This window comes from Anomaloglossus baeobatrachus, chromosome 3, assembly GCF_048569485.1.
Source record: "Anomaloglossus baeobatrachus isolate aAnoBae1 chromosome 3, aAnoBae1.hap1, whole genome shotgun sequence".
Classification (NCBI taxonomy): Eukaryota; Metazoa; Chordata; class Amphibia; order Anura; family Aromobatidae; genus Anomaloglossus; species Anomaloglossus baeobatrachus.
Window position 1 is genome coordinate 619474075 of NC_134355.1, and position 13237 is coordinate 619487311.

General features: G+C 45.4%; 1 protein-coding gene across 1 annotated transcript in view; it reads right to left on the reverse strand.

The window, feature by feature from the left end:
- Positions 1–336: 336 nt before the first annotated feature.
- Positions 337–13237, reverse strand: part of YWHAQ (tyrosine 3-monooxygenase/tryptophan 5-monooxygenase activation protein theta) — a 32024-nt gene continuing 19123 nt past the window's right edge. Inside the window, exons 3-6 of the mRNA XM_075341099.1 lie at positions 9646–9769; positions 8734–8897; positions 8162–8257; positions 337–1542 (exon numbers count right to left, since the gene is read on the reverse strand). Coding sequence (XP_075197214.1) covers positions 1477–1542; positions 8162–8257; positions 8734–8897; positions 9646–9769 — 450 coding nt within the window. The 3' untranslated portion in view covers positions 337–1476. The remainder of the gene's footprint in view (positions 1543–8161; positions 8258–8733; positions 8898–9645; positions 9770–13237) is intronic.

Consider the following 13237-nt stretch of genomic DNA (forward strand, 5'->3'; position numbering starts at 1 on the left):
TTTTAAAAGATGTTTTAACCTCAAAGAAAATTTTTGTGGAAATTGTGCTGTAATGTCTATACGTTTTCCCACTTCCTCCTCTGCACAGGAGATGTAGTATAATCAGAACATGTCTCTGCATGGTCAGACACAGCCATAACAGCACATAGCAGGGACACCACTTATAAAAAATGGTCAGGGGGAAAAAAAAAAAAAATAAATAAATTATAAATATATTTTTTTGTATTTAAAACCCATTTAATGGTGGAAGTTTATTTAATTTTGCTTATGGGAATCCCTGTAAAGTCCAATGTACCGATAAATTTAATTTTGTAAGAGAACACCATGACAACAATAGGAGTGTAATGAAGGTTTATTGGAGAAGGCAGGTTTGTCAACTGAACAGCAGCAAAATTTTTAAAGAAAAAAAAAATTAAAAATATATTATATAATTGTACATGATTATCCACAATCTTCGTCCGCAGCCTCTGATGAATTAGGATTTGATCATACAGCGCAGTTTTTAAATGGGCTTTATTTACAACTAAATCCAAGACTATTTTTGGCAGAGAAGGGGGAAAAGGGATTAAAAAAAAAAAAAAAAAAAAAAAAAAAAAAAAAAGCCCTCATCAACCCAAGAAAAATCAATCATAGCTGTAATTTCTCATCTGTAACATGGCCACAATTGCCAACCCAACCTCAAGATCTTGTAACCCAAACTAGTGGAACCACAGGGATGTACGAGTTTAGTTTGTGCCATGAGATCCACAGTCGCCCTGGGAATTGAGCCTGCAGTACGATCATATGAAGCCCCCCTAAAAACTACACTGTATGGACAGAGCCTTAATCAGGTGTTTGCTAGGTAGAAAACAAAGTTATACCCAGGCAGCAGCAATATTTTGGCTTTTAGGAAAGTGGGTAGGCAGAGGTGGGAGGGGGTGATATATCTAAATATTTATGGACCAAATTACCCCCCAAAAAAGAATGAGAGGGAAGGAGAAGTGGGGGGGGGGGGGGGGGAAGTAAATTATATTTAAATCAAAACTGGGTTTGGCTGTAGCAGTAAACTATATTTCTTACATTTTACAATATAATACACAAAGTCAGTTGCAGAAACTGGTGGTTCCAATTTTTCTTTTTTTTTATTTAAATATTAGAAAGGCTTAGAGAGTCCTTACCATAGGTGTCTGGTAGTTAACGTGCATTTCCACATTTTTTTTTTATTTAATTTTTATTTTTTTACATGAAGTGAAACCGTTAATACTCTTCTACAGCAGTAACCGCACACCAAAACAAAAATAAAAGGGGGGAAAAGATGGAAAAAAAAAAAATAAAAAAAAAAAGGAATGGAGTTCTCCAGAAGCTGCAGTGTGAACAGACTATAAACTTTATTTCCGTTACACATGGATGGACTTTCTTTGCTATAAGGAAATCCACGTGGAGCGATTAGGAATGGAGACGTGTAAAAAGGGTTGATCAGGGGCAGATGGCGGCGCGTTAGTTGTTTTCTCCGGCCTGTTCTCCAGCATCGTTGTCATCTCCTGCAGCATCAGAAGTCCATAACTAAGGAAGGAAGAAAAAGAAAGAAAACCTCACATCAAAACTTATTCTCAAACTTTCAAGAAGTCATAGTGAATATTAAAATGTATTCCATTATTACACAACCAGCTTTATAGCTACATAATCTGAACACTTTATTTTCTTTGTCGCTCCATTGGGAGACCCAGACAATTGGGTGTATAGCTTCTGCCTCCGGAGGCCACACAAAGTATTACACTCAAAAGTGTAACCCCTCCCCTCTGCCTATACACCCTCCCGTGCTCCTCAGTTTTTATGCTTTGTGTGGAAGGAGGCACACATCCACTCATGCATTCCCATTTTAGTCAGCAGCAGCTGCTGATGTCATCGGTTGGAAGAAAAGAGGGCTCCCACGGGGCCCCCGGCATGCTCCCTTCTCACCCCACTACGTCGGCGGTGCTGTTAAGGTTGAGGTACCCATTGCGGGTACGACGGCCGGAGCCTCATGCCGTATTTCCTTCACCATCCCTTGGGGGCTCTGGGAGAAGTGGGATCCTGAGCGGTCATCCAGGTACTGGGACCGTGCTCCCTCCGCAGCCCCTGTGTGGAATCTGCCGGACCGGAGTATTTTCTTTATCAGGGACCGGGCCCTGCATCTGTCAGGTACTCTGTGTCCCCATGGGGACGGTTCATGGAGCGCCTGGCACCCGGACGCTGCAAGGGCTGCTAGGCCGTGAAAGCCGGGGGACTTCCGCGCCGACCGCGGTCATAAATTTAGTCCCCGGCTTCAGTTGCGGCCTACTTGCAAAATCTCGTCCCCGGACCTGTGTCAGGGTAGGGGCGGGACAGCCGACCGGACGCTGCCTGGGACACACAGCGGCTGCTGATCCGTGAAAGCCGGGGGACTTCCGCGCCTGCTTGTCGGCCGCGGTCATAAATTTAGTCCCCGGCTTCAGTTGCGGCCTACTGGCAAGACTCCCGCCCCCGGACCTGTCTGTCAGGGTAGGGGCGGGACAGCCGTCCTGACGTCGGCAGTGAGGGCCGGAGCATCCTGTATGCTTCCTCCCCCCTCTTTGATCACAATAGGGACCCCAGGTTCCCGCACTTTTTCCTGGTGCCGCCCACCGCTCCACTCCCCCTTTGAGAGCTCCAGCAGCCATTTTTTTCAGACATTCTGCGCTGGAGAATCATCAGGAAAGAGCTCTTCACCGCTGGGAGACCTGGAGCAGGGAATCTGGAGGACACACACGCCGCTTTTTAGCGGTCGGTAAGCCACACCGGTCATCCGGTGCTGGTCCCCCTGGGTTGCCTGAATAGATACGTATTATATATATATATATATATATATATATATATATATATATATATATATATATATATATATATATATATATATATATATATATATATATATATATATATATATATATATATATATATATATATATATATATATATATATATATATATATATATATATATATATATATATATATATATATATATATATATATATATATATATATATATATATATATATATATATATATATATATATATATATATATATATATATATATATATATATATATATATATATATATATATATATATATATATATATATATATATATATATATATATATATAGATCTCTGTTCGGCCGGGCTGTATACTCTTCCCTTATACCCTCTGTGATCACTCTCCTGGGACACAACAGCATGTCGTCCACAAGGAGCAAGAGCGCTAAGGCACAGGGTTTCTTTGCGACCTGTACAGAGTTTGCAGTGGTGGGGCTATGTTGCCTGCGGGTTCCACCTACCCTCACTGTGAGCAATGCTCGACCCCTGTTACACTGACTCAGCCGGAGCCGCGACCACTTGTGGGCCCCTCAGCTCAGGTAGACCCCCATGCTACCACTGTCCAGGCGGCAGAGACAGAGTTTGCAGTGTTTGCTGAGAAGCTCTTTGAGTCACTTTCACAATCCAGGGCTAAGTCTATGGACAAATGGTCTGCCAAGCTGCTAGAAGCCTTGCAGTCCAGACCGGTCCTTACACAGACCCAGGTCACTGTTGGATCGGCGCCTCCAGGTCCCTCTCGGTCCACGCCGCAGCGCGCTCCCGGGGTGGGCTCTAGGTTTCACGTGGATGACTCCTCCACGGACCACAGCCCCAGACCAGCTAAGCGGGCCAGCTTGGAATCATCAGCTTCATCACGCTGCTCAGGTTCCCGGCTGGAGGACTCGCTGGAGGACGAGGCGGAGGTCGCAGCTCAGGGCTCTGACCATGACGTTGCCCTCAACCTTGATACACCTGAAGGGGACGCCTTAGTAAATGATCTTATCTCGTCCATCAACCAGGTGTTACATCTATCTCCCCCGCCTCCACCTATAGAGGAGTCGGCTTCTCAGCAGGAGAAACACCAGTTTCGGTTCCCCAAACGTACACGGAGTGCGTTTTTCGACCACTCTAACTTCAAGGATGCTGTCCAGAAACCCAGAGCGGTTCCGGACAAGCGCTTTACTAAGCGCCTTGCTGACACACGTTACCCCTTCCCCTGACGTAGTTAAGGGTTGGGCTCAGTGTCCCAAGGTGGATCCTCCAGTCTCTAGATTGGCGGCTACATCTGTGGTATCGGTTGCAGATGGCTCATCGCTAAAAGATGCCACTGACAGGCAGATAGATGGATTTCACCAGGAGCTCTATGAAGCCACGGGCGCGTCCTTTGCCCCGGCTTTTGCAGCCGTGTGGGCACTCAAAGCTATCTCGGCTTGTCTAACCGAGATTAATGCGGTCGCACGTACTTCTGCTCCGCAGGTTGCGTCTTTGACTTCTCAGGCGTCGGCGTTTTCTTCATACGCCATGAATGCAGTCCTAGACTCTGCTAGCCGTACAGCGGTCGCATCCGCTAATTCTGTGGCAGTCCGCAGAGCCATGTGGCTGCGCGAATGGAAGGCAGACTCTGCTTCCAAGAGATTCCTAACCGGTTTGCCGTTTTCTGGCGACCGATTGTTTGGAGAACGATTGGATGAGAGGGAAAGGACTCCTCCTTACCCCAGTCCAGACCAAAGCGACCTCAGCAACGTAAGATACAATCGAGGTTTCGGTCCTTTCGCCCCTCCGCCAAGTCCCAATCCTCTTCGTCCAATAGGCCGGAGAAAGGTCAGAGGAACTCCTACGCGTGGCGGTCTAAGTCACGCCCCCAAAAGGCTGCCAGAGGCACTGCCTCCAAGGCGGCCTCCTCATGACTCTTGGCATCCCCGAACCGCATCCTCTGTCGGTGGCAGGCTCTCCCGCTTTTGCGACACCTGGTGGCCACATGTTCAAGACCGATGGGTGAGAGACATTCTGTCTCACGGTTACAGGATAGAGTTAATCTCTCGTCCTCCAACTCGTTTCTTCACAACTCCTCACCCCCCCCCCCCCCCTGCTCGGGCCGACGCACTTCTTCAGGCAGTGGCCGCTCTGAAGACAGAAGGAGTTGCGATTCCCGTCCCCCCTCAGGAACAGGGGCGCGGCTTTTACTCCAACTTGTTAGTGGTGCCAAAGAAGGACGGTTCATTCCGTCCCGTTCTGGACCTCAAACTGCTCAACAAACATGTGAGAACCAGACGGTTCAGGATGGAATCTCTCCGCTCGGTCATCGCTTCGATGTCACAGGGAGACTTTCTCGCATCGATCGACATCAAAGATGCTTATCTCCATGTGCCGATCGCACCCGAACATCAACGCTTCTTGCGTTTCGCCATAGGGGACGAACACCTTCAGTTCGTGGCATTGCCTTTCGGCTTGGTGACAGCCCCACGGGTTTTCACCAAAGTCATGGCATCCGTTGTGGCGGTCCTACATGAGGCGCCTCATGCACTTCCTAGGGAAGATGGTGGCAGCGATGGAGGCAGTGCCCTTCGCGCAATTTCATCTACGCCCACTCCAATGGGACATTCTCCACAAGTGGGACAAGAGATCGACTTCCCTCAACAAGAATGTCTCTCTTTCCCTGGCAACCAAGACGTCTCTTCAGTGGTGGCTTCTTCCCACTTCTCTATCGCAGGGAAAATCCTTCCTGCCCCCAACCTGGGCTGTGGTCACCACGGACGCGAGCCTGTCAGGGTGGGGAGCAGTGTTTCTCCACCACAGGGCTCAGGGGACCTGGACTCCGAGGGAGTCTTCCCTTCAGATCAATGTTCTGGAGATAAGGGCAGTGTATCTAGCCCTATTGGCGTTCCATCAGTGGCTGGAGGGCAGGCAGATCCGTATCCAGTCGGACAACGCCACTGCAGTCGCCTACATCAATCACCAGGGCGGCACTCGCAGTCGTGTCGGCTCTATTTATCGAGGTATTCTTTTACCCACCCAGGGACTGCTTTTGGACGTCCCAATTGTCTGGGTCTCCCAATGGAGCGACAAAGAAGAAGGGAATTTTGTTTACTTACCGTAAATTCATTTTCTTCTAGCTCCAATTGGGAGACCCAGCACCCGCCCCTGTTCCCTTCGGGCTTGTTCATTTGTTTCAGTTCTCCGAACATCCTTCAGATTGAATTTACCTTAGACCAATTTATAAGTTTCCTCCTTCCTGCTCTTGCACCAAAACTGAGGAGCCCGTGAGGCACGGGAGGGTGTATAGGCAGAGGGGAGGGGTTACACTTTTGAGTGTAATACTTTGTGTGGCCTCCGGAGGCAGAAGCTATACACCCAATTGTCTGGGTCTCCCAATTGGAGCTAGAAGAAAAGGAATTTACGGTAAGTAAACAAAATTCCCTTCTTTTTTCCATTTTTCACAAGGACTGACCGTGCATCTGTGCTGCCATTACCGCCCCTCATGACTTCTTGGTCCCATAATTATGACAATCTTTTTGCTTAAGGGAGATTGTACTTCTGGTTTAAAATTTTTAACCCCTCCCCAAGGCCTCTTTCCCACATCAGTGATTCTGGTACGTATGTGCTATTTCATCACAGACATACGCAGACCCATTAAAATCAATAGGTCTGCACACAGTGCTTTTTCCACGGACCGTGTTTCCGTGCGGTGTACACGCATGCCCGTGATACCACATGGAGAAGTCAGTTTTTTTTCCCGGCATCATTGATGTCCAACGGACCACACTATGGTGTGATCCGTGAAACATACCAAACAAACAAACAAAAAAAAAACAACAACTTTGAAATAAAAGCTTTTCATACTCACCTTCTCCAGCGATGGTTTCCGGCCGCTGCTTCCTAGGCAGCTAATTACTGATGCATATGCACTGCACAGCCGACCCGGAAGTAGCAACAGCAGCGGCCGGACACAGGAGAGCTGGAGATTCAGCACCATGGACAGCAGGAGCTGGGACAGGCGAGTTTCCAATACCTGATCTCCATGTGCTATAACGGATAGCACATAGAGAACACACGTGCCGTGAGTCAAGGCACACGGAGGGAGATATGCGTCAACATGTCAGTGAAAACATTTGTTTGTGTGAAATAAACCTAACAGGGCATTTTTCCCCAATTGCAAAAAATAAATAAATATGGAGCAAACATATAATCTCTCTATATTGTAGATTTTCATTTCATCTCTCTTCATTTACAGTGTTCAATATATAATAAAACTCAGACTAGTAAGTACGATTATGCAGCTTCCAAAGATGGCTTGTTTTTTTTGGGCAATCTCCCCTGTAATCCTGTGCACTAAAGGACTTCTGCCTGGGCATGTGCATTGAATCTGAGTGTATGTCCCCAGATTCATTATGTGATGAGCACATGCTGCAGGCTGTTGACGTCACCGTCTTCTGTCTCCTCTCTACATTGGTAATAGGGGTGCGCTAAACGTGCACGCTCCTGAAGTGACAGCAGCTCGGGGCATGGGCACAAGACTCATTAAGTGCACATGCCCGGGTAGAAGACATTTAGTGCGCAAGCACAAGATTACAGGGATGAGTGCTGTGATGTCGGGGTAATTATTTTTAATGTTGGTGGGTGAGATTTAATTAAAATAAACAAACAAACATCAGTCATGCTGATATCAATAGCACCACCTATGACTGACCACTAGAGGAGATACCTTCATCTAACCAAAAGTCAATTACATGGTTTTTTTGTTTTTTTTTTTAAACCTTGCTAGTGATGCAAGTAGTGATGTTTCAATATTAAACTGGCCAGAATGTTTTTTTAAAGAAAAAAAGTGAGGTGATATCTTCCCTTTAAGCAATGAAAAGAAATTCAGAAAATTTGCACAAAAAAAAAAAAAATGTATGCATGTATATCTCACTATTTTTTGAGACTGCTTATATTTTTGGTTGGTTTGAACTTCATTTGCTAAGGTTGTTTAAAAAAAAAAAAAAAAAAAAATAAAATAATTCTTTCTGTATTTGTTAGTCCCCTTACAGGACTTTGCTTCTACTACAGACATCAATACCCCGGAATTGCTGCAAATATCACGATCCTATGAACAGAAACTAGAGTCATCACAGGCATGGGGTCTTCAGCAGACCCCACCTGTATTTGCAACCCATTAGAGCCTTGCTATTGTGTAAGGGGTGCATAGAATGACAATACCTATGGCTTGCACATACAAACATTTGTAAATGTGACACCAATAGCCTCACCTCCTGATGCAGAAGTTAGAAAACCTGGATTATCTCTTTAAAAAAAGGACTAAGGTATCAAAAAAATGCCATTACTTACTGTTAGGTTATCTCTAAGCAACTGCATGATAAGTGTGCTGTCTTTGTAGGAGTCTTCATTAAGGGTGTCGAGTTCTGCAATGGCTTCATCAAATGCCTGCAAAAAGTGAAATAAATAAAATAAAATTATACAAATGCTCTAAATGTATTAAAATTCCAAGCTCATATGGAAATCATATACAGCTTCCTCAGTCACCTCCAAGGGTGTCTACAAAATGAGGTTATTAATAGGGATGATCAAATATTCAGCTTTGTGAATATTTTCCGAATAGGTCGCTGCTATTTACGAATATTTGATGCGCAATGTAAGTCTATGAGAAACCCGAATAACTATTCGGGCTTCCCATAGACTTACATTGCGCATCGAATATTCGCATAGCGCAGACCTATTCAGAAAATATTTGAGAAGCCGAATATTTGAGGTATTTGATTATCCTTCTCTGTTCCCCCACTCTTGATACATCGCACACAATGTGATTGGAAATCACAGAAATCTATACTACTGGGTATATTGTGTGAAGAGTTCAGCTGCTGGACTGACGAGAACGCCGGCATAAGACCAGGAGTACTTACAGTCTTTGCCAGTTGGCAGGCCTTTTCGGGACTATTGAGAATTTCATAGAAGAATACAGAGAAGTTCAGGGCCAGGCCCAGGCGGATGGGATGTGTTGGTTGCATTTTCTGTTTGCTGATATCAAATGCTTCTTGATAAGCTTCTTGTGAGTCTTGTATTGTGCCTGTCAAGAGGTAGAAGAGCCACTAAATGCAAGCGTCAAATAATCCCCGAGAAAGCATCTATGAGATCATTCATGCCGTTCAACGAGGGGTTTACTTTCCCCTCAATATGAAACACCGTTTCATTTCACTGAGAATCCATAGGTCAGATGCATAAGTGTCTGCAGCGAAGGTGGACACACCCGTAAGCCGGGCGCAGAGATTAAGTGCCCATTTTCTAAAAGGCTCACCATTCATGGTCTAGGCAGGCTGCTGTAGAGGACGCAAGTTATATCCATCATCAGTCCGCAATGTTTGATCAATAGGGGTGTAAAACCCGGCACCCACGCAGATAAGCTGTTCCCAGTGGCACCGCTGACCGGAACCACTCAATTGTGGAGGAGCTGCACAGTATGGTTGAAAAATAATGGCTGCTGCTGGGTACCTCACACCTGCCCCCTATTAGCTCAAATAGGAGCTAGATATGCAGTACCCAACCGCGACCACAATACAAGTGACAGATCTGTGTATGCCTACAACTGAGTAGTTCTGTCCGCCAGCACTGGGAACAGCTGATCGGCGGGGGTTCCGGGTGGGAACAGCCGATTGGTGGGGGGTGCCAGGCGTCACACCCCCACTGATCAGATATTGATGACCTATTCTAAGGATAGGTCATCAATGTTAAATGCCCGGCAACCTCCCTTTAATAGATCTGCTTTTGCAGACACTATGTATTCATGCTCTGAATATAGTATATCTGAGGACACTCACGGGCTCGCTCCTCTCCAGTGGCCACCTCTGCCAAGTATCGGTAGTAGTCTCCTTTCATCTTCAGGTAGAAGACCTGGCTCTCTGGCTGGGTGGATTTGGTGATTAGAAATTTATCGAGCAGGGTCTAGGTTGGAAAGAAAGAACAAGACATCAGCTGCAAGATCTTACATCGCACCTAAATAATAACATTGCTGCTCATGACATTACCTGCATTGATCCATTATGTACCCCTGTGGGGCTCAGATACATGGATAACCCAGGATTAGTATTCCCTATATCTCCCTAAATTTCAAGCAAGGCATGAAACCTGGAAAAGCTCCCAAAAGAAAAATTCAGTGGGAAAATGACAGCCCCTAGACGATATGCTGCCTACTATAGATTGTCTTCATGCATACATTCTGCTGGGGGCACGGATACAGCAAAGTGAATGGCTTCAGAGTCTCTATAGCAGATTGAAAGAGTACACTTAGTCCCCCCCACAGTATGAATGAAAAACAGATCTCCTAAAGTGGATTTGCAGAGTTTCACCAAAAAACAAAAAAAAAAAAACTAAAAAAACTTGTGTAGAAGTTAGAAAGCTACAAAAAGGATTATATTCGTATAGGCAGCACTATGCAAAAGAATCATACCTCCCAGTTTGCCCACATACTAAACCAGTTTTACTACAAGGCAGCAGAGCAATCTTCAGGTTTTAGGACTGAAGCCTATATCCAGACAGCATGATCTGCAGAGTTTAATAACAAGCAACCCATCATCAGAAAACAAGCTTTTCATTAAGTTAGGGTCTTGTGTTTGTTAACTTTAAAAAAAAAAAAAAAATAAATATATATAAAATATAAAATAAAGTTTTCATAGCACAACGTGGATTCAAAATTAAAAAACTAAACAAATAAGTAAAAGTGTTGCAATTATCTGCACTGTAGCTGTTTTCTTATACTGTATATAGCTTCTTTTTGAGTCAGGACGTGACATGTTCATCCTATCCCGAACCCATCTATTGTTACTGGCGTATCTTATGATAATGTGCAGCGGTCATAAGAAAAGGAGGGGAGCAGGGTCAATTGCGATCACCTAATGGCAGATCCTAAAATATCAGTAGATGGTACAAGACGGAGCATACGCTTGCTCTGTCTGCTTCATTATACTCAATGGCCCTGTCGGCAGATACGTCCGAAACTCGTTTTGTGGGGGGAGGGGCAGAATTTCGGACGTATGCCCTGACAGCCACTGAAACGCAATGTGAAAGGGGCCTTACTCTTTTCTGGTATTAGACTTAAAGGGAACCAACCAGCAGGATTTTCATCTATAAAGTAAAGCCAGTGCAATACCGGTGCTGGGATGGCGAATGTAAGCATAGCGTTTCTTCTGAATTTCAATATTTTATTTCACAAACACATGCAAGTAAAGTTCTAGCAACGCACTGCTATTTAATAGACAGGTGCAACAGGGGCAGGAATACGTAGGTCGGGTCATGCTATCTACACCCCTCCCTGTCTGCTTGGCCTTCGCAGTCACACACACACACACACACACACATATTTGGAAGTATCGCATAAGGCTTCACGAAGATAGCGCCATGTGCAGGCTCCGCCCCATCTTAGTGACTGTTGCTCGCCTACTTGGTCGCCTGAGGGTGATCAATGAGTGGAACAGGCTGCCACGAGAGGTTGCGAGTTCTCCTTCAATGGAAGTCTTTAAAAAGAGGTTGGACGGACATCTGTCTGGGATGATTTAGTGAATCCTGCTTTGAGAGGGGGCTGGACTAGATGACCCAGGAGGTCCATTCCACCTCTAATATTCTATGATTCTACTTTGCTCTCATGATCGCGAGAGCACGCGCTGTCATACTGAGCTGCAGACTGCCCACAAAATCAGCTCAGCGGTCTCTTGGAAAGTGTGTGGCTCATGTTCTTCCGGGTGTGATCTGCTGAGAAGCGATTATGGGTGGTCTGCAGGTGTGACCATGTGCATTTCCACGGTCACAAGAGCAGAGGATGCGCCATCCTCACATATTGCAATCGGATGACAGAAGACAGAGGATTTTCATATATAGGAGTAAAAGTAACGCCAGATTGTTGGCGCTCTTTAAAAAGTAGATGGGGGTGATGCATGGACAAGAATCAGCCATTATACGTGAGGGCACAATGCACATTTTTCCAATAGGACAACTGATCAGCTGACACTCATCACTCCGGACTTCGCCATACACAGGAAGGATCTGCGCTGACCCTTCTGTTTGGGGGTTGGGGGAGAGTTTGGAAGTACCCATACTTATAAGATGGGAGGCCAACACCTATCTGGGATAACAGTAATCTCCCGGAGATTCAGAAAATACGTAATTACTTACCGGTAATGTGTTTTTTTCTGAACCCATGACAGCACCCTTACATTAGTGGTGCCGTCATGGGTGCTGGAAAAATACGTAATTACTTCCCGGTAATGTGTTTTTTCTAAACCCATAACGGCACCACGAATGTAAGGGTGCTGTCATGGGTGCTGGAAAAATGGGGAATATTGAGGAATGGAGACGCAAGGGTGTAATATACATGCATCAGATATTGGATGGAGGAATTTTGAAATCGTTCCCGCAGTTACAGAGTGAGTGTCAGTTGCTGGCGTCCGGCTGGCTTCACTACAGTCAATTAAAACATGTGATTGCAGCCTAAGTGGCTAAAAAAAGTGTGGACATCCAGACTGACCTGGTACTGGAGTATGTGTGTAAGGGGGGGATCATTTCTGACACGTATAAAGATATACTACATACCTTTCTTTTAGACTACCCACTTAAAACTAAATCTAAATGGGAGGATGAAGTTGGGACGATAAACGGAGGAGGTGTGGGACAGTATCCTGGAGTATGTACCTAAACTCTCTATGAGCGAACCGGCCAGACTATCTCACCTATATGTGATTCACCGGGTATATAGGTCTCCCTTACTGATGTTTAAAATGGGGTTGAAAATGAATTCGGAGTGTCCAAGGTGTCAGGGATCTGACGCAGGTATTTTTCATATGATGTGGTCTTGTCCAAGACTGGTCTCCTTTTGGACTAAGGTTATCCACAAGATATGTTCTTCCTATGTGTATGTCCTTCCCAGGGAACCATTGATATGCCTATTGGGATATGTTGAGGAGCTTGAGGGTGAAAACACTATGAAAATTGCCATTGCTAGGCTGCTGTATGCGGCAAAAAAGCTAATCGCCAGGTCCTGGTTAAAAAAAAAAAAAAAAAAAAAAAAAAAGACCCCCCGACCAGGGGAGAGTACATTAAAAGGGTGAAATGTATTCTTCAGCTGGAACAGGGAGTGTATGAAAGAAGGGGGAATGTCAAAATGTTTGAGAAGCTATGGTCTCCTTGGCTGCAATGCGAATAGGACGAGTGATGGACCAGTAAACTGGTTTGGGACCGGGATAGCCGTCGGAGACCTCTGATGTGTGTTTTGTTTTATTTGTGTTACTAGTAGTTCCTCCTGCATTGGGGTGAACGGGATGGTTGCTATACTGCAGTTGGAGGGTATTCCAAGTGTGTACTAAATGGGATGTAGTACTGGGGAGGAGGGTTGCTGCCGGGGTGGGGGAGGGAAAGGGGTAA